Source organism: Notechis scutatus, chromosome 7 (assembly GCF_049901735.1).
Source record: "Notechis scutatus isolate UNSWTSFEM ecotype Mainland chromosome 7, rNotScu1.2, whole genome shotgun sequence".
Classification (NCBI taxonomy): domain Eukaryota; kingdom Metazoa; phylum Chordata; class Lepidosauria; order Squamata; family Elapidae; genus Notechis; species Notechis scutatus.
This window is the reverse complement of record NC_142015.1, coordinates 2588917-2615167: the sequence shown is the minus strand read 5'-3', so window position 1 is coordinate 2615167 and position 26251 is coordinate 2588917. Positions and strand designations below refer to the sequence as shown.

Sequence of the window (26251 nt, the reverse complement as noted above, 5' to 3'; positions counted from 1 at the left end):
GCTGGAGAAGCTTCTTGGATGAGAAGCAAAACATCTTCAAAAGAAAAAAAGCAGAAAGTCCAGTTGTTTCTTGGGAGAAAAAAAAAGCATCTTTGGGACAACCAGGAAGAGGATGACTGAGAATCTCCATAGACCTGCGTCTTACAGTTACGAAGGTTGGGAAACCCTGCTTCGGATCAGGGGCTCCCAACCTTTTGGGCACCAGGAACCGGTTTCTTTGTGGGCGATTTTTTTCCCCCCGCAGGTGGGAGAAGGGGGCATGGGTTGGCGTGCTGCCTGGTTCCTGCTTGTGCGCTGATAGGGCTTCGATGACTTGCACAGCCCGGTTCCTGGTGGGCCGTGGACTGGTGCCAGGAGGTTGGGGACCCCTGCTTTAGAGGGTCCCCTTGGTGCACTGGTAATGTGCTATGTCAGTGGCAGCATGCCGTAAATTTTGCTCTAATACCAGGCCTGAGAAAGTATTGCTTCATTGCACCTACAGTGTGTGTTCAGATGCAGTCTTCGCATCTTGGCGTGACTGTTTCAAAGACTCTCTTTTCACCCCAGGTCTTTGATGAGGGAGGGTGATACCCCTCCCTCCATCGCTCTTCCCATCTTTTATCTTTAGTTTTTATGTTTTTATTGATTTGATTGTAATTCTTCCCCCCCCCTTTGTTTGATTGTTGTGAGTCACCCAGAGTTGCCAAGAGATGGGTAGCATAGAAGTTCAACTTAATATGGTACGTCTGTCAGATGCTGACAATTGGATTTGGGATTTTTGTCCGCCCAGGGCGTCCTTCCCAAAGACCTGAGATAGGCAGATGGGGATGTTTGATGGAGTTAGAGAGGCCTTGTCTCAGGATGTCAGCTGTCCTAAGTAAAGCTGCCTTTTGGAACTGACTGGTGGAGAATTTGTCAATGCTGATGGTGTTCAAGTGGTTCTCTGGTTGTTTTGGGATTGTACCCAAGGCGCCTATGACCATTGATAACTATCCTCATTTTTATTTTGCCACATCGTTCAATTTCTTTTTGTAGGTCTTTGTATTCTGTTATCTTCTCCAGGCCTTTCTCTTTGGTTCTGCTGTCTCCAGGTACTGCCACGTCCAGTATCCAGACCATTTTTGGGCAGTTGTTAATGTTAATTGTTGTTATTATTATGGTTGGTCACTCATGATTGTTGTTGTTTTATTATTATTTTCTAGAAATATTTCAGTATCATACACGTTAAGTCTAGGAGTTGAGAAGTCTAATTTTCCAATTTTCAGACCTTGAAACAAATTGGACAACTTTCCCAATTACACCGGCCCAGAATGTAGTAGACAAAATCTTTGTGTGATTTTGTGAGTATATCTAGGGTTGAAAAGTTCACTTAATACGGTTGCACTTTCCTTAGCCAATAATGTGGGGCAGTCTTCTGCAACAGTGAGAGTAAAGGGTATAGTTCTCCCCCCCAAATTCTAACTATTTCAGACCAAACATGTCTCTGAGAAAATGAAAAAGACAATAATGAATATTATTGCTCTCATTAACAGTGGTTGATAACATTTCACAGGTGGCAGGATTTTGAGAAAATTAATTTATTGAATCATTACAGATCACCAGTCTAAACAAACATCATTGATCGTCTCTAGATTTTTGGCAATGCTAACGATAAATAATTGTGGATTGCTGTTCCAAAGTTGACGCCTTCTGTTTTGCATTCTCTTCAGATTCTCCTACTTTGAAACCAGTTTCCTTGCTGAGAAAATGCGAATCGCTGGATTCTCCACTCCAGCCTGGCACTTCCACCCCCATGAAAAAGAAGAAAGGCTGGCCCAAGGGCAAGAGCCGTAAGCCCATCCACTGGAAGAAAAGGCCCGGGCGCAAGCCAGGCTTTCAACTGAGGAGGGGGAAAGTCCGAGCACCTGCTTCAGAGGAGACCACCGATCTCATGGAACCTTGCTCCAAATCAGGGCGTAAGACGAAAGTGCAAGATGAGGAAGAGCTGGCTGAGGAGAAGGAAGAACTTCTGCCCAGTGCTGAAGAAAGGAAAGATGAAGACGGGCCTCCGGAAGTGGGCGATTTAGGAGAGGAGGAAGATATTATGCCTGCTAGAGAAGCGAGGGTAACATCTCCCGTAGACAGCAGCAACAGCCCAGAAATGGACTCTAAAGAGCCTGAACTGGAGGAAGACGTGGAGAAGCCTCAAGTCCTCGAAGACCAGAGGCCGCCGTCCGAAGAAGAGCAGCAGGAAGCGGAGGAACCCGAGCACGACCAGGAAGAGGAAGAAGAGGAAGTGGCCGCTGTCGCCAACCAGCACGAAGACCATGATGCCGACGACGAAGAAGACGATGGCCACCTGGGCTCGCTCAAAAAGGATGAGCTGGAAGAGCAGGCTGAGAAGGAAGGGCTGAAGGGAGAACCCGAAGTCCAGGAGGCTTTTTTAGAAACAAGCACACAGGACGATAGAGAAGAGGATGCCAAGAACAAGAGCGAAGGAGAGGGCAATTCCGAGGAGGATGCGGTGTCCCACGAGACGTCGGTCGGGTCAGACACGGTTCCCGTCTCGGAAGACGATCAAGAGGAAGAGCAGCACCCCAAGGAAGGACTGATGGAGCTGAAGGAAGACGAGCCGATCCCTCACAGTGAACTGGACCTCGAAACGGTCCAGGCCGTGCAGTCCTTGACGCAAGAGGAAGACAACCACGAGCACGACGTGGCTTATCAGGACTGCGAGGAGACGCTGGCCGCTTGCCAGAACCTGCAGAGCTACACCCAAGCCGAGGAGGACCCCCAGATGCCGATGGTGGAGGACTGCCAGGCCTCCGAACACAACAGCCCCATCTCCTCGGTCCAGTCTCACCCCAGCCAGTCGGTGCGCTCCGTCAGCAGCCCCAGCGTGCCTGGAGCCCTGGAGAGCAGCTACACCCAGATCAGCCCCGAGCAGGGCTCCCTGTCGGCCCCTTCTATGCAGAACATGGAGACCAGCCCGATGATGGACGTGCCTTCAGTGTCGGACCATTCCCAGCAGGTGGTGGACAGCGGCTTCAGCGACCTGGGCAGCATCGAGAGCACCACCGAGAACTACGAGAACCCCAGCAGCTACGACTCCACCATGGGGGGCAGCATCTGCGGCAACGCCTCCTCGCAGAGCAGCTGCTCCTACGGGGGGCTCTCCTCCTCCAGCAGCCTCACCCAGAACAGCTGCGTGGTCACCCAGCAAATGGCTGGCATGGGCAGCAGCTGCAGCCTCATGCCCCAAGGCAGTGTCCAGCCAGCCGCCAACTGCAATATCAAGTCTCCCCAGAGCTGCGTGGTGGAGAGACCCCCGAGTAACCAGCAAGCCGCGGCGCAGCCTCCACAGGCCCAGCCCCAGCAGCCCCAGCCGCCCCCTCCGGCACAGCAACAGCAGCAGCAGCAGCAACAACAGCAGCAGCAGCAGCAGCAGCCCCCGCAGCAGCAGCAGCAGCAGCAGCAGCCGTCCCTGTCGCAGTGTAGCATGAACAACAGTTTCACTCCGGCGCCGATGATCATGGAGATCCCGGAATCGGGCAGCACCGGCAACATCAGCATCTATGAGAGGCTCCCCGGGGACTTCGGGGCCGGCGGTTACTCCCAGCCGTCGGCCACCTTCAGCTTGGCCAAGCTGCAGCAGCTGACCAACACCATTATGGACCCGCACGCCATGCCTTACAGCCATTCCTCCGCGGTGACATCCTATGCAACCAGCGTGTCTTTGTCGAACACGGGCCTGGCGCAGTTGGCCCCCTCGCACCCTCTGGCCGGAGCGGCCCAAGCACAAGCCACCATGACCCCCCCGCCCAACCTGGCCCCCACCACCATGAACCTGACCTCTCCCTTGCTCCAGTGCAACATGTCCACCGCCAACCTGGGCATCCCTCACACCCAGCGGCTGCAAGGCCAGATGCCGGTCAAGGGCCACATCTCCATCCGGTCGAAGTCGGCTCCGCTGCCCTCGGCCGCCGCCCACCAGCAGCAGCTCTACGGCCGCAGCCCTCCGGCGGTGGCCATGCAGGCCAGTCCCCGGGCCCTGGCTGTCCAGCGGGGCATGAATATGGGGGTGAACCTGATGCCGGCCGCCCCGTACAACGTCAACTCCATGAATATGAACACCCTGAACGCCATGAACAGCTACCGGATGCCTCAGCCCATGATGAACAGCGGCTACCACGGCAACCCGGCCTACATGAACCAGACGGCCCAGTACCCTATGCAGATGGGGATGGGGATGATGGGGAGCCAGGCCTACCCCCAGCAGCCTATGCAGCCCAACCCCCATGGGAACATGATGTACACGGGCCCTTCGCACCACAGCTACATGAACCCCGCCGGGGTCCCCAAGCAGTCGCTCAACGGGCCCTACATGAGGAGATGAGCCCCTCGCCCCCCTCGCCCCTCCCCAGAAACTTCTCTCGCTCAATCAAGGAAACTTTTATACTGACAGACACACACAAAAAAATCAGAGACAATGGACCTGTTTATTTTTATTTTTTTTCTCCCCCCCCTCCAATTAAATATTGCTGTAGATCTTAGATAGGGTTTTTTTTGTTCCCTTTCGGATTATTTTAATTTTATTATTTTTTAAAGGGGGCCTGGTCTCTTTTTTTTCCTTCCTTTTTCTTTTCTCCTTTTCTTCGTTGGGAGTGGGAGGGCTTGGTTCTCTGGTTTGGGGATCTTGGGTGGTTCTTATTTTTATTTTACCTCCTCCTTCCTTCCTTCCTTCCTTCCTTCCTTCCTTCCTTCCTTCCTTCCTTCCTTCCTTCCTTCCTTCCTTCCTTCCTTCCTTCCTTCCTTCCTTCCTTCCTTCCTTCCTTCCTTCCTTCCTTCCTTCTTTCCACAATCTGGAAACGCTTCACCGTTCAAATCTCATTTTTGGGGGAACTGGGTTTTGGGATTCCAATTCTTTTTCTTTCTCCCCCTCCCTCTTTTTTTCCGTCGGGGGGGGGGGGGGAGAGGGATTGAAAACGTGCACGCCATATATATTCCCATCATCGGACTTAAAGAATTGAGTCCTGATTTTGCCAGAACTACCTGGGCCGAGTCCGCGGCCTCTTTGTTTTTAAGGTGCGGGAATCTTTTTCCCCCCTTGACCCCTTGTGCCCAGCTGTTCAGGTGGCCCAATCCTGAAGGATCAGAGCCTTCCCACCTTTGGCGCCCTCGGCTTTGTGGCAGGCACCGGGAATGGTGCACGGAGCCCAAAGCAAATTCTCTGAGCCTCTTTTGCCATTTCCCCCAAATATAGGAACTGAATAGTTGGTATTTTGTTTTCTCTCCTCCTCCTCCTCCTCCTCCCTCCCCCTTTTCCTCCTCCTCCTCCTTTCTCTCATTCTCTCTCTCTCCTTGGGTGAACTGAAATACGGTTGAAATGTAACGAAAGTGCACCCTTGTCACATATCCAAGCCAGAACTGTGTCCTCCAGTCCATCCAAAAAACGGGGGTGGGTGGGAGAAGCAGACACCTGGAGGTCGACCCCCTCCCAGCCCCCTTCAAACCCAGCGCCTGGACTTTTACAATTGTGAAATCTGCTTGGAGGGTCCAGTTCCCAGAGGCACCTGTGCAAAGCTGTCCTACTCCTGGAAGGTCGGGATGTTAACATCTAAACGGCCGTCGCAATCGCTTCACGTATTATAGATATATTTTTAATTTTTTTTTTCTTTTGGGCTGGCCTGGTGCCAGCGTGCGGGGACTCACGTAGGACTTCCTCCTCCTGGTAAATAGTCCTCTCCCCCCCCCCCCCCGCTTCCCTCTTCTTTTTAAAAATCCCCTTTGCCTCCCTACATCTTTGGAGGTTCACTAGCCGGAGTTCCCCCCCCACACACACACACACTCACTGCCTTTGGTGTGAGAGCCTTTTTGGGGGGCTGGGAATGACAGGAGGATTACCCACTCCCCGCGCATTGCGGTCCATCCCATCAAACCGACCATCCGCAAGGCCAGCGGGCCACACACCACCCGCCGATTGCAAGGAGGAGGAGGGGGGAAAAACGTAGCTTATCCTTCTGATGTGTAAAGTCTTCTCTGTATATTCCTGTAGAGCTACAGACGCACTTAGAATCGACTTAGATGTGTAAAGATTTTGTTTTTGGGTTTTTTTGGGTTTTATTCAAAGCAACCTGAAAGGCAGTTTGGAGCGGCCCCCGAGCTCCCGCTGCAGCTCCGTGGACTTCCTCTGTCCTCCTGAGGATGGGAAGGCAGAATCCCTTGGGCTTCCAGCCCTCATTTTTTTCTCTCTCTCTCGAGTTCTTGAGCATGTGTAGGACCCAGGACCCTGTAAATAAATACCCACCGACCCAGGCTCACTTCATCTGTCTTGAAAGGTGACCCAGCCTGGCCCCTCCTGCCCAGGTGATCTACTGGCTGGGGTTGCTTCCTGGCTGCAGATGGGTAGGAGCTGGTTGGTTGGGGGTGTTGAAAGCAAAGCTGTTGGCACGAGGGCCGTAAAATATATATATATATATATATATACATATACATATATATTTTCCGTCTGCTGTTAACCATTACCCCCCCCCCTCCCCCCGGTTTTGGATTTTTCTACTTTTATTTTTAATTTTTAAATCAATTGGGCAGCTCCCTTTTTTCCACAAACCTTTGTGACTGTAGAGCTTATTGTAGATGAACCGGTGTTTTTTCTATATTATTATTATTATTATTATTAAGAAGAAGAAGAAGAAGAGAAAAAAAATTATCCAACACAGTAATATTGGTACCTGTCATTTTTTTTTCCACTTCTGTTTAAGAAAAAGAAAAAAGAAAAAAAGAAAGAAAATAATAATGTATTTTTAGCAAAATAAACTTGGGTAATCTTCTAAAAAGACATTTTAAAAAAAAAAGAAAAACTCACTGTTAGTGACTTTGATGCCTTTTAAAAAAAAAAAAGAGCTTTTTTCATTTCATTCCATCTTTAAAAATTTTTTATCTTTGTTGTAGAATATTAAAGACTATTTTAAGAAAGATGAAAATTCTCTTTAAAGAGATCTCTAGAATGTGTGACTAGAGCTCCAGATGCCTCTAAAAGCCGCATGTACAAAATGAAGCCGCCGTCTATTCCTGTCTGTTTATATTTGCTTTTCCTGTTTTGTAACTTCTTTGTACTTTGTTCTTGGTGACTTGTAAGCTTCAAAAGGGGAAGGGGTGCCTGGATGATAACCCTTTGTGATTCTCCATGTCATGAGCTCCTGGGCCGGCCGGCCTCTCTTCCTCCTCCCCTTGTATGTAATATCACTTTTTCCCTCCCCCCTTTCTAGCAAGTACTTTCAAAAGAACTCTGTACATTTTAACATAAAAAAAAATAAATTATGTTGAGCCATTTTGGAGGTCTGGTTTTGCACCTGGAATCTTTCTTCCTCTGGTATGTCGAATCTTAACAAGGGCTCCGGAGTTGCCTCTTAACACATAAAGCGGGTTTTTCGCTTGAGGTTTTGCCATTTTGTTCACTCAGGGAAAAAAAAAAAGAATCTCAATTTTTCTGGCCTTTCCTTTTGCCCTCCTGTTCCTAGTTCCCCCCAACCTGCAGGAAAGTAACCTCTGACTTAGTTTGAAATCCGCTAAAGCTAAACGGCCCATTTTTTCCCTCTCTGTGGCTCCGAGAGTCCAGAGAGAGTGGGTAGGCTCGAGTCCTCGGCCTCTTGGACTGAGTCTGCACATTAATTGAAGCTCCGCCCTGCGCCATGCCCACACTCCAGTTTTCGACTCAGTCCAGCCAGGATGGACATGAATTCTGAGGCTCCACTTTGATTAGAAGTGGAGGCCTGTTTTTCTTCGATGGCGACCTTTTTTTTTTCAAGAGAATCAGCACTAGGAAGTAAGAGAGGAGGACAGCAGCCAGGACAAAGGGGTTTTTCACCACCCCAGTCCAGGTGGGAGCGCTCAGGGCTGAGGCCCTAGTGCTTGGACCGCGACCGCGTGGCCGCGGTTAGACCGGTGGCAGAGCGATGGACCCAATAAAGGCTCAGCTGTTGGGCATGGAAACACAGCAGCACTTTTCTGATCAAGAGATTGACAATTGCTGTCCTCTTCAGAAGAGCCTTGTCGCCGGGTGAAGATGGCATGCCTTGAGCCCTGAAGTGTTTTCATTTTGGAAAATGTATTCCCCCACTCCAGTTCTTAGTGCCTGTCGCTTGCTTATTTCATGAACCTCATGAACACGAGTACTGTAGATGTAAGAGAAAAACACGAGCTTCAAACATGAGATCCAAAGGCAGCTTGAAACCTATGGAAAGGATTGAACCATGAAATGCTGCTGGTTATTTGCAGCTTCTGTCCTACAGTTTGGTCTCTTGTAAGCTGTCACAGCGGATGTGACAAAAACATTTGGAATAAGCATTTCAGATGTACTCATCTAATATTAGCTTCTTTTAACAACCCCATAATCCCTTGCGGGGCGGAGTCTGTGTAACTGAATGGAGCTAGCAGAGTGTTTTAATGGCTGGATGCCCTTCCTGTCACCAATGCAGAGTTTTGTTCAGCAGATACGTTGTCAGTGTGCCCAGAGAGAGAGAAAGAGAGAGAAATACCTGCCTCTACCAAGGATCGACCTCACAGCCTCCTGATTGTGAGGTGAGAATTCCACCTCTAGGCCACCGTACCACTCCATGTACACATCTAGTATGTTTGTAAGTAAAAGTTTTAGGCTTCCTTTACTACAAACTAGACAACGCAGGACCCACAGCAGAGATATTTCCTTACCTAAACACAGAAGCCCTTCTCACCACCGGTGGTCAAACAAGCAGGGGGAAACAGCGTCGACTTCCTGCTGTCTTCCCCACTGACTTTGCTTGTGGGGAGTTGGCGGGGAGAATCGGAAATCACAAGAACGTGTAGCAGCCACAACTTTGCAAATACAACTGGTGTGACACTCCTTGAATTTTTCATTACATAAAAAGAGATCCCAGTTTTGGCACACATTCTTGCCCTTTGTGGATTCCGAGGTACCTTGATTCAAATTTTGTTTGCATTACAGTGTACCATTTGGCCTAATGGAAGGGTTACAAACAGGCAAAGAGAGTTTCAGTAATATATAGATAGTAAAACTATTTATTGTAGTTTGAAAAATTGTCTTGAGTTCAAAAGATCTATTCTCCAAAGCACCCGAAGGCAGGAGCAGAAGCAACGGGTGGAAACTAACCAAGGAGAGAAGCAACTAAGAACTAAGGAGAAATTTCCTGACGTTGCCAACCATTAACCAGTGGAACCACTTGCCTCCAGAAGTTGTGAATGCTCCAACACTGGAGGTTTTTAAGAAGAGATTGGACAATCATTTGTCTGAAATGGTATAGGATTTCCTGTTTGAGCAGGGGGTTGGACTAGAAGACCTCCAAGGTCCCTTCCAACTCAGTTATTCTGTTATACCACTGCCTATTACATCCAGACTTAATAAATGCCACTGACTTTCAGGAGGTGGCTCTGAAGGTGGACCACAGAGAGAGAGGCATCTTGTTTGGAGAAGGAACTGAACAAAATAACAAAAAAGGATTTTTAAATCTTGAATCAGAACGACCTGGGATTTGGGGGCTGCAGGCTCATCAATTCAGAGAGTGCCAGGTGTGCCCAGGCTGGTGTAGAGGACCAGCAGATTAAAAAAGGAGATGGAAAAGAGGTTTTAATTTAGGCTTACCTCCGCAACTTTCCGAGGCTTGGCATATCCTGCAACCATGACTGCAATTTTCTGGTGTGAACCAAAATATTTACTGGAGTCATGGCCCTGTCCTAAAAGTTGCCCTTCTAAACTGTGTAAGAACTGGAGAATGAACGTTTATGAAGTGGCAATGTCTATGCACTCGGCCAGTGAGACACAACAGTTGGATTCATCTTTATAGGTCTTGGATCATGACAAAACAACCTCCTTCGATGGGTTTGCTACGATGAAAACAATACCTCTCCTTATTTAAACCACCATTTTCGTTTCCAAATAAGTTGCAATCTTTTTTTTAAAAAAAAGTGGTAAAATATAAACTGATTGCTCATTAAAGGGTAAGGAAGCGCTAACCACAAAATCAGGTTTGGACAAAACTCACTTGGCGCTTTTGGATAAGGGCAGACTTTCACTTGGACTGAATCAAAGGCTGCTCGCTTCAACCTGGTGCCCAGATTGACTCAGGATTTGTGCCTTCTGTTGATTAGCCCGAGGAAACCTTAGCTCTTTTAAATTTAAAAAAAAAAGGAAGATCTTTAATAGAATAGAGAATAGAATAGAATAGGGAATAGGATTAGGATCGAGAATAGAATAGCATACAGAATAGAATAGAAAATAGAATAGTTGGAAGGGACCTTGGAGGTCACCTAGTCCAACCCCCTACTTAGGCAGGAAACCCTCTACCATTTTAGACAAATGCTTGTCCCATCTCTTCTTACAAACTTCCAGTGTTCGCAACTTCTGGAGGGAAGCTGTTCCACCAGTTAACTCTTCTCACTGTTCCCTCCAGAAGTTGTAAATGCTCCAACGCAGCATGCTTTTAAAGAAGAGGCTGGACATTTGTCTGAAGTGGTGTAGGGTTTCCTGCCCAAAAGAAAGGGAGCGTGTGAAGGCCAGTGAAAATCCGGAAGAACCAGATAAACGGGGTGGGGGGGGGGGAAGACTCGCCTTTTCGCCTCCCAGCAGGAGAAGTGGGTGGGGATGGATTCCGGTGCCCATTTTCCCCAGGCAGCAGAGCCCACGGCGTTTAAAAAAACCCCCCAAAGGATGCCTCCTGTATGTTCCCTGCAGGGATTTTAGCCCTCTCATTATAGGAAAGGGGCCTATATACTTTGGTCCTAATTTATTACTTGCCAACCGCATTTTGATGGATAGTTAAACAAAGCCCCCTATTTGGAACGGTGGGTGATGTGCTCGTTTCTTTTTCTTTTTCTAAATAAACTTTATTGAATTTTTATTACATTAAAAACATAAAAAAAATACATCCCTCAATAACAGCTATTTGCGGTGCTTATCATATAACAATCATTGGTGCAATATTTACAGATATTAATTTGTGCATAATTATATTCTTATTCTATCTATATTCTATATTTAACAATGACCTATCCTTAATCTGTCTCCAATCTATCCAGCTATACCATTGTTCCCATACCTTATAAAATATTGAAGCTTCCTTATCTTTTAAACTCAGCATTAGTTTATCCATTTAAGCACAATGCATAACTTTTTGTATAACCAGTTCCTCTTACAGGTATATACAATATATGGCTGTTTCAAACATTGGGCAAAGGGGATCTTGGCAGCAGTCAATATATGTAATAATAAGTATTTTGTGCTCTTTATGTATTTTTTTTTTTGAAGTCCTCCCAATAGGAAGAGTTCTGGTTCTAGGTCTAATTGTTCATTGGCGGTTTCCTGTAACCAATTTTGGATTTTGAGCCAATATTTTCGTTGATGGGCTCGTTTCTTCTCAGCCTGCTTTTTGTATGTCTAGCAATCCTATAAGCGGCTATGCCCACAGCCGTTTTTATCCAGTCCTCCTCTGATGTCTTTTGCATTCCAACAGTCTCAGTTTCTAACAGTCCACTTATCATCCATTGCAACTTCATCCGTCTTGGGAGGATGAAATGAGATTCAGCCGGCTTGGGAACTGGACCGACGCTTCCTTGCACAGAGGCCGAGGAAGCGCCAGGGGGAAGCAGAGCTGCACGGGTTGCATCTCTGCATGGCTCCCCCCCCCCGCACCTTTACCTCGTCATTCCATGCTCCCAGGACGTCTGGGAATTGTAGTCCAGTATATCTGCAGCACCCCCCCCTTCCCCTCCCCTCCCCCGAAGAAGGCTAGCCTGCAGACGGCAGCAAGGATTGGAGCATTGAGTCCGGCAGTTGCATTTTTTGTAAGCTTGCTTAATCCCCCAGCCGCCTTCATTTTATTTTGTTTTGTTTTATTTTGTTTTGTTCTAATTTTATCCTCTTTATTCTGTTGTATTCTGTCCTATTCGATTACATTCATTCCATTTCATTCCCTATTCTATTCTATTTCTGTTATTTCTATTTCTATTCTCTCCTATTCTAGATCCTATTCCTACCAGTATTTCATTTCTCTTCTCTTCTCTTCTCTTCTCTTCTCTTCCCTTCCCTTCCTACCATATTCTCTTCTCTTCTCTTTTCCTACCCTTCCCTTCCTTCCCTTCCCTTCCTACCATATTCTAGATCCTATTCCTTTTCCTACCCATTTCTACTCCACTCCATTCCATTCCATTCTTCATTCCAATATTCTATTCTATTCTATTCTATTCTATTCTATTCTATTCTATTCTATTCTATTCTATTCTATTCTTCATTCCAATATTCTATTCTATTCTATTCCTATTCTCATTCTATTCTATTCTTATTCTATTCTTATTCTATTCTATTCTTCATTCCAATATTCTATTCTATTCTATTCTATTCTATTCTATTCTATTCTATTCTACCCTACTCTATTCTTCATTCCAATAGTCTGTTCTATTCTATTCTATTCTATTCTATTCTATTCTATTCTATTCTATCCCATCCCACCCCATCCCATCCCAATCTTGCTTCCTTATCTGTAATTCCTGAGTGAAAAGTGACAGAAAATAGATCTTGATAAATCGGTATTCCCAAGGTTTTGACTCTGTGTGCATAGGAGCATATTTGCACCAGCCAGTTCCTAACTTTAATTCTATTCTCTGTTTGCACACTTCATCCAGGTATTAAAATGTAAAGGCAGGGCCATATTTTGATGCGTGGGTGGGTGCCTGCAGGGAAGAGATTAAAAAAAATAATGATTATCAGGAGGGGACCCCTCACCATCCCATCAAATAAACCCCCTGCTCCTTTTTACGTCCGCTGCAATTCATAAATAAATGGAAGGAACTTTGATCACATATGGTTGTGGCTGCCATTTTGACTTTTTTTTGCCTCCTTCCTACAATTACCCCTGAATCCTTAATAGGGAATTAAGAGTTAGATTTAGGACTCTGCATGTTGTTTCCATGGGAACAAGTCTCCCCCCCCCCCAAGTCTAAAGTGTGTGTTATAAAAGAAGGATGAGGGACATCATTAATTGTGTTTGCCCTCCGGGGACACATTTTTGTTATTAACTTAGTGCATTCATGAGTGTCAAGAGAACAATGTGTTTAAGAGGTATTCAAATAACCCTAGGTGTGTGTATATGTCTCTTCCATTCTTCCCGCAGGGAATTTTCCTCATTTCAAGACGTTTCCCAACTATTTTCCCAACTATTCAATAGTCCCAATTAACAGATGAAATGTAATGGTGAAAAAACCCACCCCTTTGCTGTACAAGTCTAAGATCTTTGTTCAAGCTCTGCCTTTTCCATTAATAAATAAATAAAATAAAATTCAAATAGCTTTGTCAAGCCAATCACATCGAAGTCTGGCTTCATACCACACAGGAAACCCAAAAACCACTTTAACAAGCCACAACTTTTCCAAAGCACCTGGATTTTCCAAGGCACCTGAAGGCCAGACAAGGAATATTGGATGGAAACCAAACAAGGAGAGAGATTCATCCTGGAAATAAGGAGGAATTTTCTGACAGTGAGAACAATCAACTGATGGAGCAGAACTTCAGAAGTTGTTGGAGCTTCATCACTGGAGGCTTTCAAGAAGAGACTGGACTGCTATCTATCAGAAATGGTGTAGGGTTTCCTACTTGGGCAGGGGGTTGGACTAGATGACCTACAAGGTCCCTTCCAGCTCTGTTAATCTGAATCTGAACTGTTGTATTCTCATAAAATATTATGCCTTCTTCCCATATGATGGCTTACACAAGACAACCTGGTTTCATGCAACTTTCTAAGGCAACGGTGGACTTCTCATGTTATACTGAACCACAAACTACTCATGGAACATAGAAGAATAGAGTTGGAAGGGATCTTGGAGGTCTTCTAGTCCAACCCCCTGCTCAAGCAAGAGGCCCTATATGATTCTGGACAAATGGCTGTCCAGTCTTCTGTCAGGGCTTCAGCAAATCCACCCTCATTCAAATCAAAAGTCTCTAGCAGCATCTCAGAAAAAGTAAATTGGTTTATTAGAAATTGCCATGTTGGCGCATGGCTGGGTGCAGCCGGTACTAAATCACATCATACATTTCCCCCTTGACCCTGATCTTTCTCCCACCCCCTGGATGTGACTTCTCCAATGAGACACATCCATCTCCAAGAGTCATCCATCATGCTCTCCAATAACCTTCTTAATGCTCCGATAACTTTGGGCTGCTGAGTTGATATCTAGGCATTTCAAGAATGCCTTGTTTTCCCACACACCCTTTTTCTGGCAGCTAAAAAGACCAAAGGAGTATCTTTTTAGTTGACATCTTCCACTGATGAAGCACCCATGACTTCTGGTAGCACGCAGTTCCACTGGTTAATTGTTCTCCCTGTTAGGAAGTTTCTGCTTAATTCCAGCTTGCTTCTTTCTCTCCTTGGTTAATTTCCATCCGTTGCTGCTTCTCCTTCCTTCAGGTGCTTTGGAGAATGGATTGACTCCCTCTTCTTGGGGGCAACCCCCAAGATATCTGAATAGTGCTATCATGTCACTCCTGGTCCTTCTTTTCATCAAACTAGACATACCCAATTTAAGCAACCGTTCTTCATATGTTTTCGTCTCCAGTCCCCTAATCATCTTGGTTGCTCTTCTCTGCACTCTTTTTAGGGTCTCAACATCTTTCTTACATCGTGGCGACCAAAACTGGATGCAGTCTTCCAAGTGTGGCTAAGCTTACCAAGGCCTTATAAAGTGGTATTAACCCTTCCTGTGATATTGATTCTATCCCTCTGTTAATGCAGCCAAGAACCGTGTTGGCTTTTTTACCAGCTGATGCACACTGCTGGCTCATATTTAAATGGTCGTCCACTAGGACCATGTACATTTTCTTAATCAATCAGTAAAATTTACTGTACTCCGGGCCTCTCCCAGATGCTGCTGGAGAGACTTAAAGTGCAACATCAGATAGGTTTAAAGATGAATAATCAGCAAAGGAGAATCTATCGGATATATCGCCATTAGGAGATAGCAAGATTTTACTCATCCTCAAACATTCCCCTGAAGAGCCATTATTTTCTTTCATGCTTGGGAATATTTTCTTACAAAAACCCTACTCTTAATTTTAGTGGCTTTCTGCAAAAAAATATATAATAAAAAATAAAACAGTAAAACCCCAACAGAACATATACCTAATTTTTCTCCTGTAGAGCCCGGAGAAGAGGAATGATTAAGAGTTTCTCTATGGTTCCTGCTGTGCACATTTAAAAATAATAAGCACATTTACTTCCCCAAAGTGAAAATGGCCAGGATTGGAATCTTACTGGAAATGAAACCTCAAATGCAAACTTCATCAGACAGATTTCTAAACGTTCAGGAGCTATATTAAACATCATCCCTGATCCATTGAGTTAAATTTAAACTGCTTCTTGCAAAACCCATTTTTTTTTATTTTACTTTGCCATTTTTAAAATAATGGTTGAATGTCCAGGGTCCAGTTGGGATGATAACTGCCTATATTTATTTCAATAACATTCAAATAGAAGATATAACAGGCATAACAGATTTCTTAACAGGTATTCAGAGTTGGAAGGGACCTTGTAGGTCATCTAGTCCAACCCCCCAATTTTAATGGACATTGTTTGACAGGCCAACACCCTCAACATATCATTTCTTAGCTTTATAAATTCCTTCTATTGTTTATTCGGTGTCTAAGGAGTTACACCAAATATTAACAGGATTGTAATGTTTTTGAAGCATTAATGGAACTTGAAAGATAAAACCCCAAACCCATTTGCTGCCCCCCCCTTGATTTGAAAGGTGAAGCCATGCTGGTCACCAGGACTTGTGTTATTTGCACAAGTAAGTTGATTGTTAGAGCAACTAGCACATTGTGTTTTGGCCTAGGCTTCCCAAGATCATGAAGCACACTCCTCGTCCCGATAAAACCCTTTTTATTTAGGTCAAAGGGAATTCCTCTCCAGCAAAGTCCCGGCAAACAGTCTTTCATGACATTTCACAACTACAGACTTTTATCAGACTTGGAGAGTTGCCAGGCTGATATCTTCCAAACGCCACTCTGTAGCAGCAATGACTTGGCAAGAAGTCAGGAACAGATTTTCACCCTCATGAATTGAACTAATTGTCTCCTGCAAACCCCATTACCCTTTCGCTCCTCTTTATTCCCTATGGGAGGGGCCATTCACTGTCCACCTGTGGCTTTACTCCCAAGTCAACCCTTGTTCCTTAGCTGTTCCCTTCTCCTGGCAGCTGTGTGCATGAGCACACTGGGAACAGGCTCCAGCTGTTCTTCTTCCCCACTGATCTCCGACTCTGAAGGCAGCTGATAACTGCCAGAGGGCCCTGGCCCCATCTCTGCCTCCGATGCAGAGCCCTTGTCCGAGCCTTCCCCAGGCTCCAGGATTGACCCATGTTCCTCCCCAACCTCCTCACTGCCCGAGTCTGCCACCAGCTCTGCTGGCTGCTGGCCGGCCACAACATGTTGTTGAATTGTTGATGCAGCCACAAAGCTGGGATTAAAGGCATTAACCCATTTTTATAGCTTTCAACACAGCTATGGAACCACAGCCCCTGTGCCAAATTCTCCTTCTGTTCTCCTCTCCCTTTCCTCAATCACGTTAAGATGCTTCCAGAGAGGTCAACATTCAGTTCAGACCAACTGCACAATCTCAATTCAACACCGTACAGTTAAGCATAATCAAACTGGAATCACCTGGATCAGAGTGCAGAATGATTACAGCACATCCTGGAAAGCACGCCGAAACACGCTTGGATTCCAGGTTTCTATAAATGCTGAAGGCTGTAAGGATGATGGATGGGGCATAGCTTGAGAGGCTGACAAGGTTTTCCCTAACAGCTCAGGAGCTGAATGTTCTTCCAGCTTTTTTCTTTAGTTTTTATCTGACTCAATTCTCTTTTCGATCTTCTACCTCCAGATGTGCTGGGCCAACTTTGCTGGCTGGCCATACAACAGCTGGAGGCGCCTGGTTAGGGTGATCTGTTTGGGAGGATTAACTAAGCCCATTCTTGGCATCTATTCTGGCTAAACTGCACTGGCCAGCTGTCCTGTGCCTTAGCTAAAGAGAAGCACTGTGTGTGTGTGTGTGTGTGTGTGTGTGTTTATGTGATTAGTTGTGAGTCAGCAAAACAGACAAAATTTAATTTGTGTTTGCCAGTTTGGTCAGCCTAGCTGATCGCAAAAAGAAGCTGTTCCCCGTTGACAGTGCTTGTTGTTAGAAAGTTAGAATGTAGAATAATAGAGTTGAAAGGGATCTTGGAGGTCATCTAGCCCGGGGGTCGCCAACCTTTTGGACCTCAGGGACCACCAAACTCATAATTTTAAATCCCGCGGATCAGAGACCCTGGGAAAATCCCCCAAAAAGTCTGCAGGAAAATTCCCCATGCTGTTTTCCTACCGATTGATCGTTCTTAATTTGGGATCTCAGGATATCGTCTCCAGCTCCGTTCTCAGGAGGAATGAGAGAGAGAGAGAGAGAGAGAGAGACTTTTGGCTTCATGCAAGGAAAGCAGCAGAAGCTCCAGAAGTCTTTCTTTCTCTCCCCCAAACTCCGCCAGAAATGAGTCTTGGTGAGACTTGTCACGCTGGCGCAGCCTCTTGGAGCAGGGTCCCAAAGACTCATTTCTGGCGGAGTTTGGAGGAGAGAAAGACAGACTTTTGCTGCTTTCCTTGTGTGCAGCCAAAAGCAGAAGAAAGAAGTGGAAAGAAGCAGCCCGGTGGCCAGGCCAGGCGTGTGGGGCGAGTGGAGCAACTTCCCTCCTCCGCCCTTTCCCCCCCTCCCCTCACTACCGGATGTTGTTTGCAATGCAAGCGACGCAAGCCTTGTATTTCTGCAGACCTTATGGGTGGCGCAGCCTTGTGTTCCGGTGCAGCCTGGATTAATTGCTTTGGGGGTGACATTTCTCTGCGGGCCTCCAAAATTTTCTTGTGGATCATCAGTGGTCCCCGGCCCATTGGTTGGCGACCACTGCTTTAATCATCTTAGTTGTTCTGAGTCTCAACATCTTTTTTTTTAATAGTGTGATGACCAAAAATGGATGCAGTATTCCTGATGTGGTCTTACTAAGGTTTTACTCATTTGGGATTCTGCAGCAATAAAAAAAATTCTGGAATTCGTGTGGTGGATTTTTATTTTTTTTTGACATGGCCTACATCAAATGGCTGGCAAACCAGGTTGAATGCCAAGGGGACTTTTATAAAGAGGCCACGAACCTCAGGAATATTTATGGAGAGTTTTCTTGGAGCTGGCTAGCTGATGCACAGAACCAAGTCTGGGCTGAGACCAAAAGTATCAGGTTTCTTGCCATGTTTTATATGCAGACAATATAAATAACTCAATGCCTGGAGCTGGTTTGATGGTACACCTTATCAGGGACTTGGCTAAAACCCAAATGTTTGAGTAGCCACCAAAGATATTCCAAATATATTATCTTTGGCCCTGGTGTACCTGCCTTCCCCTCTTCAGGTATCAGACTGGGGGATATTATTAGAAGAAACATGATCTCTATCTATCTATTTCAAGCTGTCATAAAGACACAGGAAATTCAAAATGCAACAGAGGTGAAGGCAGTTAGCATGCCATCTTTCAGTAACAAACAAAATATGATTTTATAGGGTTCACACTTCATGTCTCTCTGCACACCTCTTGCATATGCCAAGACAAAAAAATGGGCCACACTGCTACCACACCTCCTTGTTATGTCTTCTGCAATAGCACTCCAGTGACACTGGAGAGGGGTTTGTCGGGACCCTGCAAGCTCCTGTATTTTTGTGGGCAGGGGAGGCTGCGCTGTCGCTGACAAACCAAAAGATTTGCAGAAAACATTGGACGGATTGGATGATGCAACCAGGAGCCTGAATCTCAAAATTCAAAAGTATCGAAGTGCAAAGCAGCTTGTGTCTGGCAGGAAAAGTGGAGCGAGTGATTGCAAGTTATACATAAAATGGCGAGAAACAAAACAAATAAATGTATTTCCACATCCTGGTAGATTGTACATTATATTGTGTGCCGCAGCAGCCAAAAAAGCCAATGTAATCCTAAGTTGCATTAACAGAGGGATACAATCAAGATCAAGGGAGGTACTAATACCACTCTATGAAGCCTTGGTAAGGCCACACCTAGAGTACTGCATCCAGTTTGGGTCACCACACTATAAAAAAAGATGTCGAGACTCTAGAAAGGATGCGGAGAAGAGCAACCAGGATGATGAGGGGACTGGAGACTGAAACATACGATGAACGGTTGCAGGAACTGGGCTTGGCTGAAGAAGAAGGAGCGGGGGAGACATGAGAGCAGTCTTCCAGTATTTGAGGGGCTGCCACAGAGAGGAGAGAGGGGTCAAGCTATTTTCTAAAGCTCATGTAGGCCAGACAAGGAACAATGGATGGAAACTGAACAAGGTGAGATTCAACCTGGAAATAAGGATAAACTTTCTGACAGTGAGAGCAATCAACCCATGGAACAGAAGTTGCCTTTGGAAGTTGTGGGAGCTTCATTACTTGAGACTTTCAAGAAGAGACTGGACTGCTATCTGTAAGACCTGGTGCAGGGTCTCCTGCTTAGGCGGGGGGTTGGACTAGATGACCTACAAGGTCCCTTCCAACTTGGTTCACTTGTTAAAGATGGAGAAATTTCAAGGCACGTTAAATGCTTAGAGAGCAACGGGTAGCATGTGTTCTGTTACAAGGCATAAAAGCTTGTCAAAACAAGCAGGGATGATTGTGGATAACCCTTCATTATGTGACAGGGAGCGATGACTATTTTAGGAGAAATATCAAACTCAGCGGAAGTTGCGGAGAAGAGGTTCCTTAAGAAATGTGTGTATTAAGACCCGAAAGCAAGCTGGATCAAGAAGGACTCCATCGCAAAAGAAATGTGTGAAAGAGGAATGGATACGTGGAAAAGAAGAGGAACACTAAGAAAACTGGAGTTGGATGGAGTAGGTGAGATTCGGAAAGAATCATAGAATAACAGAGTCGGAAGGGACTTTGGAGGTCACCTAGTCCAACCCCCTGCTCGAAAGAAAGGAGACAGATATTTGAAGGACAAGGGCATGGTATGAAACGGGTGCAGGCCAGTTGGGGGCAAGGATACAAAAGTAGAGAGTAGGGAAATGAGGTGGTGTTGTTCAGTTGCAGCTCTGCTTTTTTCTGTCTTGGGTGTTGGAAGAAAAATCCGGTCTAGTTCCAAGCCAGGAGAAAGGTGCTGGAAAGAATAGGGAGACTGACTGGCTGCAAGGAACGAAGGTTGTTTTGGTTTCCAGAAACTTCTATTAATTAACTCTGTTAATCTGTTAAAAAGTCTGTAGAGTTTTTAACAGATTAGCAGAGTTGGAAGGGACCTTGTAGGTCATCCAGTCCAACCCCCTGCCCAAGCAGGAGAACCTACACCATTTCTGGCAGATGGCAGTCCAGTCTCTTCTTGAAAGCCTCCAGGGATGAAGTTCCCACAACTTCCGAAGGCAACTTCTGTTCCATGGGTTGATTGTTCTCCCTGTCAGAAAATTCCTCCTTATTTCCAGGTTGAATCTCTCCTTGGTCAGGGAACCATTATTCCTTGTCTGGCCTCTGGGTGCTTTGGAAGATTCTTCAACTAAAGAAGTCAGGAACAAAATGGTTGGTTTCTCCACTCTAAAAAAAATAAAAAAAATCACTTTCTCCAAAAACAGAACCAATTCTTCAAGTGAACAAAGAGGAGCCAGGCAGGTTTACTTCCTTGGGTGTGTCAAGATTTTGAAATGAGTGGCTATAGCTTCAGGGGCTGGCCCAGGAGAAACATCATGTCTCGATATGCAGACATTGGTTTCCAAGTTGGCATGGAATCAGAGTAAAGATCAACCTGGGTGAGTCTTCTTTTCGAATATAATTGCCATTAGGCATGTGTTCTGCAATTGTTTTCATGAACAAACCATTTTTGATCCCCTCTTCTTTGTGGCAGCCCCTTAAATACTGAAGTTCTTCTATCATGTCACCCCTAATTCTTCTTTTCCTTAGACTAGCCAAACCGAAAACCTGCAGCTGTTCTTCATAGGTTTTAGTCTCTAGGCCTTTGATCATCTTAGTTGATCTTCCTTCCTTCCTTCCTTCCTTCCTTCCTTCCTTCCTTCCTTCCTTCCTTCCTTCCTTCCCTTCCCTTCCCTTCCCTTCCCTTCCCTTCCCTTCCCTTCCCTTCCCCGTTTTAGTCTCCTTGATCATCTTAATTGCTCTTCTGTGAACTTTTTCCAAAGTCTCAACATCTTTTTTGTAGTACGGTAATCAAAATTGGCTGCAGTATTCCAGGTGTGGCCTTACTAGGGTTTTATAAAGCAGCACTAATACTTCACATGATCTTGATTCTGTGCTTCTATTTATACAACCCAGGATCATATTAGCTTTTTTTGGCTGCCGCCGCGCAATGCTAGCTCATATTCAAGTGATCATCCAACAAGACTGTAAGGTCCCTCTCACAGTTGCTGTTTTTCTGATTACCGATCTTCTGGTTCTTTACACAATCTGCACTTGTGTAAAATGTGATTTTCCCCCCCAGTTCTGGCCTTGATTGCATTCATCTGAATAGCTTGCTCTTGCGCAGGCAAAATCAAGTCTTTATTTTCTTTCTCTCTCTTTTTTTTAAATATTCCACTTTTAGCCATTGGCAGGTTTGTTCTTTGTCCCCCTCGATCTTTTGTAGACACTTACTGTGTAATGTACTGCTTTTCCTTGACAGCATTCTTTCCTTTTTATTTTCCATTATAGTGTTTCAATATTCACCTTTTCCTTCCTGCACCATCAGTAAGTTCCAGATTTTTTAAACTTGCATGAATGCATGTTCTTGGCTGTCTTTTACATAATCCCTCGATAAACACTTTTCTTCTTTGACAGTTTGTTAGACTTGAAATTAAAAAAAAAAACTCCATTTCTGCAGGGCAGGTAGAATCTATCAGTATCATTATCGAGACTTACTGCATAATGACTTATTGCTTTTTCAGTCTAAATGCCCACTTCGGTTGGAGTCCAGTGAGTAATTCCATCAATGTCTGATGGAGTTTCCACCATTCAATTTTCTCTTGAATCATTTTCTCACTCTTTGGATATTTTATTCATCACATTTTTAGCTTGTTCATACTTGATGTTATCAAATGGTAAAATGCCCAGATACTTTAAGGCTTCATCCTGATGGCCATTTTGCATTTCAGCGCCATGACTGATTTTTACCCTAATTTGTTGCTTTTACTGTAGCATATTTCTTTAGGCCAAATTCCATTGCTTTATCTTTGCTAAAAACTCTTATAGGCTGCATTTCAATTCCTGGTTTTTCCATAAAGCTTCAGATCATCCATATAAAGCAAATGTGACATTTTAGTAATGAAATAACCAAGAATAATAAGCTGAATTCCAAATATTTATTTTTCTGATAAAGTAAAACCCTTGCTGAGCTATGGCCGGGGAATGTGAGTGTGCCATATACAAATGAAATAATAAAACTTTCCTTTGAACCAAATGCTGAGAGCCAGAAATGAAACTGTCTGCTGCTCTCGGTAAGATTCACTGTGCTGGACATCTTTTATAAATCCTGCAACTGCAGGAAAGGGAGTTTTTCTGCAGCATCTCTGCATCACATCTGGCTGGCTCATTCACCTATCATCTGGCCACGAATTCTAACAACAGAAAGGTTTAAAGCTCTTTGAATTTAACTATATGCTCTCTCTCTCTTTCTGTCTATCCTCTATTTATCCATCCATCCATCCATCCGTCTATTATCTATCCATCTATCTTTTATCTATCTTCTATCTATCCGTCCATCTATCTATCTATTATCTATCTATCTATCTATCTATCTATCTATCTATCTATCTATCTATCTATCTATCTATTCATCCTTCCATCTATTATCTATCTGTCTGTCTGTCTGTCTGTCTCTGTCTATCTATCTATCCATCCATCCGTCTATTATCTCTATCTACCTACCTACCTATCCACCCACCCATTCATCCATCTCTCTCTCTCTCTGTCTATCCGTTTATCTTTCTTCTATCCATCCATCCATCCATCCATCCATGCATCTATCTATCTATCTATCTATCTATCTATCTATCTATCTATCTATCTATCTATCTATCTATCTATCTATCTATCTATCTATCTATCTATCTATCTATCTATCTATCTATCTATCTATCTATCTATCTATCTATCTATCTATCTATCCTTCTGTCTATTATCTCTGTCTACCTACCTATCCACCCACCCATTCATCCATCTCTCTCTCTCTCTGTCTATCCGTCTATCTTTTATCTTTCTTCTATCCATCCATCCATCCATCTTCTATCTAGCTATCCATCCATCTACTAGCTATCTATCTGTCTATCTGTCTGTCTTTCTGTCTCTCTGTCTGTCTGTCTATCTGGCTATCTTTTATCTGTCTAACCATCTATCTTCTATCTATCTATCATCTATCCATCCATCCATCCATCCATCCACCTACCCACCTACCCACCTACCCACCTACCCATCTATCTATCATCTATCTATCTATCTGAATTTAACTATATCAGAATAGATATCAGTTCTGATGCAGCATGATAGAAATATTCATTGACAAACAAGCCATTGCTTTTCATTGACAATACTCTCTGATTACTTTCCCAGGGAAAAGCTAACGCAAGCAGATAATGCAGAAGCGGACAGAAATTGGAATATTCTATAGGGAGACATAGTGCATTTTGCACCCTAGCACAGGGTTCCCCAACCTCTGCTCTGTGGAAAGGCACTGGTGTACAGCATGCCGGAAATTGACCCACGCCAACAAGTAAAGCCCCTTCTATGGGATGCAGGCAGCATGTGAAATGGTGCCGCCTTCGGTCCATGGAAAAACTTTTCTCCACGGAACCGGTCCCTGGGGCCCAAATGGTTGAGGGCCCAAGCCCAAGAAGTCAGGGGAGCTTCCCATATCGAGTGGAAGTCAAGCACGCTTCCCAATGTTACTTCCATCCCTTAAAAAAAAAAAGGAAAAAAAAGCAGAATCGCTTAGATGAGCCATTTGGGGACATTTCTGCATTTTTATGAAAACCAAAAACAAACAACAAAAAACCCAGCAAGGAAGAGCAGGGTTTCATTTTTGGGTTGATTCTTTTTAAGAAACATATATCGTACATTAAAATTTGTTTGTTTTGGTGTTGTTGTTTTTTGCTACTAAGTGGTTTCTCACGAGCGAATCAATTTTTGGCAGCCCACAGCAACCTTCCAGTGATGCATATCTATTGATTCAACACGCTGGAAATGTTTACAACGTTTTGTCGCTCCCCTGATTTGGATGGATAGAATTGCTGAGCTGGCTCCCAAGCGAGGATTTGAACCCGGGATCTTAAGGGCAGCCCAGAAAGATTTCCCTTTCTTTCCTACCCATAATGGAGCATCTCCAATCCTGCACAATCCACCGTTGAGAAGGTTGGACAAACAAGGACAGGCACTCTTATTGTCCTACTCCTGTGATGGCAAACCTATGGCACGCGTGCCATAGGTGACACGCAGGGCCATTTGTGTGGGCAAGCGAGTCCCCAGGCCAACTTACCTCACTGCGCATGCACGCACCTCCCAGCTGGTTTTTGGCCCATTTGAGGCCTTTCTCGGACTCCCAGAAGCTTGAGGGAAGCCTCTGCAGCCTTTGTAGGCTGAAAAATGGGGCAGTTTTGTCACTTCCTGTATTGCGGGAAATACCAGAAATGACGAAACAGACCCGTTTTTCGCCTACAAAGGCTGCAGAGGCTTCCCCTCAAGCCTCTGGGAGGCCGAGAAAGGCCTCAAATGGGCCAATAATCAGCTGGGACGTGCAATGCAGGTAAGGGTAAAAAGGTTAGCCACCACTGTCCTTCTTTGGTGGTGGGATGCTGCCAGTGTAACAATCGGTTCAGCGATAGCGCGCTTCACAAGGAGTGGAAGCTACAAATATTTTTTTATTTATTTGATTTTATTTCTTTGATTTGTCAATCGCTTCCAAGATAAGTATAAGAATAAAAATGAGTATGAATACAGAAAATAGGTATGAACAATTGGGGACAATAGGGCAGGGATGGTAGGCACAATGGTGTGCTTATGCGCAATATGCTCCTGTATCAGTACTTGCAATGCTGCAAATAAATAATAATAATAATAATATTGGAGACTGATTCAAACATGGATGGAACAAATGGCGGGAGAGTGTATTCCATTTAAACCAGAATTTTTTATCCTAGGAATAATATTAGAACATTATAAGGAGGAAATAATGTATCTAATAGTACATGCATTGACGGCGGCTAGAATAATATATGCACAATACTGGAAAAATGAAATCGTACCTCCAGAAATAGAGATAATAAGAAAAAAATTATGGCATGTGCAGAACCAGATAGATCAGGGTCCCCAACCACCGGTCCGCGGACCGGTAACAAGTCCTACCCTGGCTTGCTGTATGCGCCATCTTTTTTGATGAAAAAGTGCTTCCGGTGAGCTTTTCCGGTAGAAAGCTCACCGGAAGCACGTTTCATCAAAAAGATGGCGGCGCCCAGCTGATGCCGCACCGGGCCGCGGCGCCCAGCTGATGCCGGTACCGGGCCGCGGCGTAAAAAAGGTTGGGGATCACTGAGATAGATTAACTTTAGAATTAAAAGATAAAGGAGAATCGAAATGCTATAAAACATGGAATAAATTTTTATCAATGGTGATTTAGAAGAAGACAAGGTTGAAATATTAGTAGTTATGATTAGATGAATTAGTAAACAATATATCAAATAAGGAGATTATAAATGATGAAGTAAAATGTATATATGTATGACAAGGTTAAGTTGGATGTACTGTATTGTATTCTCATAATTAAAATTAAAAAATAAATTAAAATAAAAAAAAGAATAATACTGCTCCCTACCAACACTGATGATGATACCTAGTTTGGTGGTGAAATGCCTGCAAGAAAACAACCAGGTTCAGAGAGTACCAAGGACCCCGTAGTTGTCTTCCTCTTCTTCCACCCAGGAATGGGATTCTACCTGGTCGCACCGGTTCTATAGAACCAGTTGTTATGATTCTGCCCAGTTCAGAGAACTGGCAAATTGTGCCACTGGCTGGTCCCGCCCCTCCCCTCCCTGCCCACTCACTCCTTACCTGGCATGCGCGCCATCAAACTTGCCTGCTACGTTGCTATTTTTCCTTTTTTCCCCTCTGACCATCAGCTGTTCTGCTGTGCCGGGAGATTTAGATTAGCTAGAACGCAGGAAATCGTTGGATTTCTTGCTTTCTAGCTAATCTAAAAGCAGAGCTGAACCTTCCTTA

The 26251-nt window shown here is 44.8% G+C and overlaps 1 protein-coding gene and 1 long non-coding RNA gene across 2 annotated transcripts in view; both read left to right on the top strand.

Annotated features, from left to right (window-relative positions):
* KAT6A (lysine acetyltransferase 6A) overlaps positions 1-4504 on the top strand; it is a 60420-nt gene extending 55916 nt beyond the window's left edge. Inside the window, exon 17 of the mRNA XM_087969900.1 lies at positions 1689-4504. Coding sequence (XP_087826026.1) covers positions 1689-4354 — 2666 coding nt within the window. The 3' untranslated portion in view covers positions 4355-4504. The remainder of the gene's footprint in view (positions 1-1688) is intronic.
* Positions 4505-11727: 7223 nt separating this feature from the next.
* On the top strand, positions 11728-24510 carry LOC148130009 (uncharacterized). The gene is made up of 3 exons (XR_015750316.1): positions 11728-11793; positions 20635-20808; positions 23594-24510. It is a non-coding gene; the product is annotated as an uncharacterized LOC148130009 (long non-coding RNA).
* The last annotated feature ends 1741 nt before the right edge of the window (positions 24511-26251 follow it).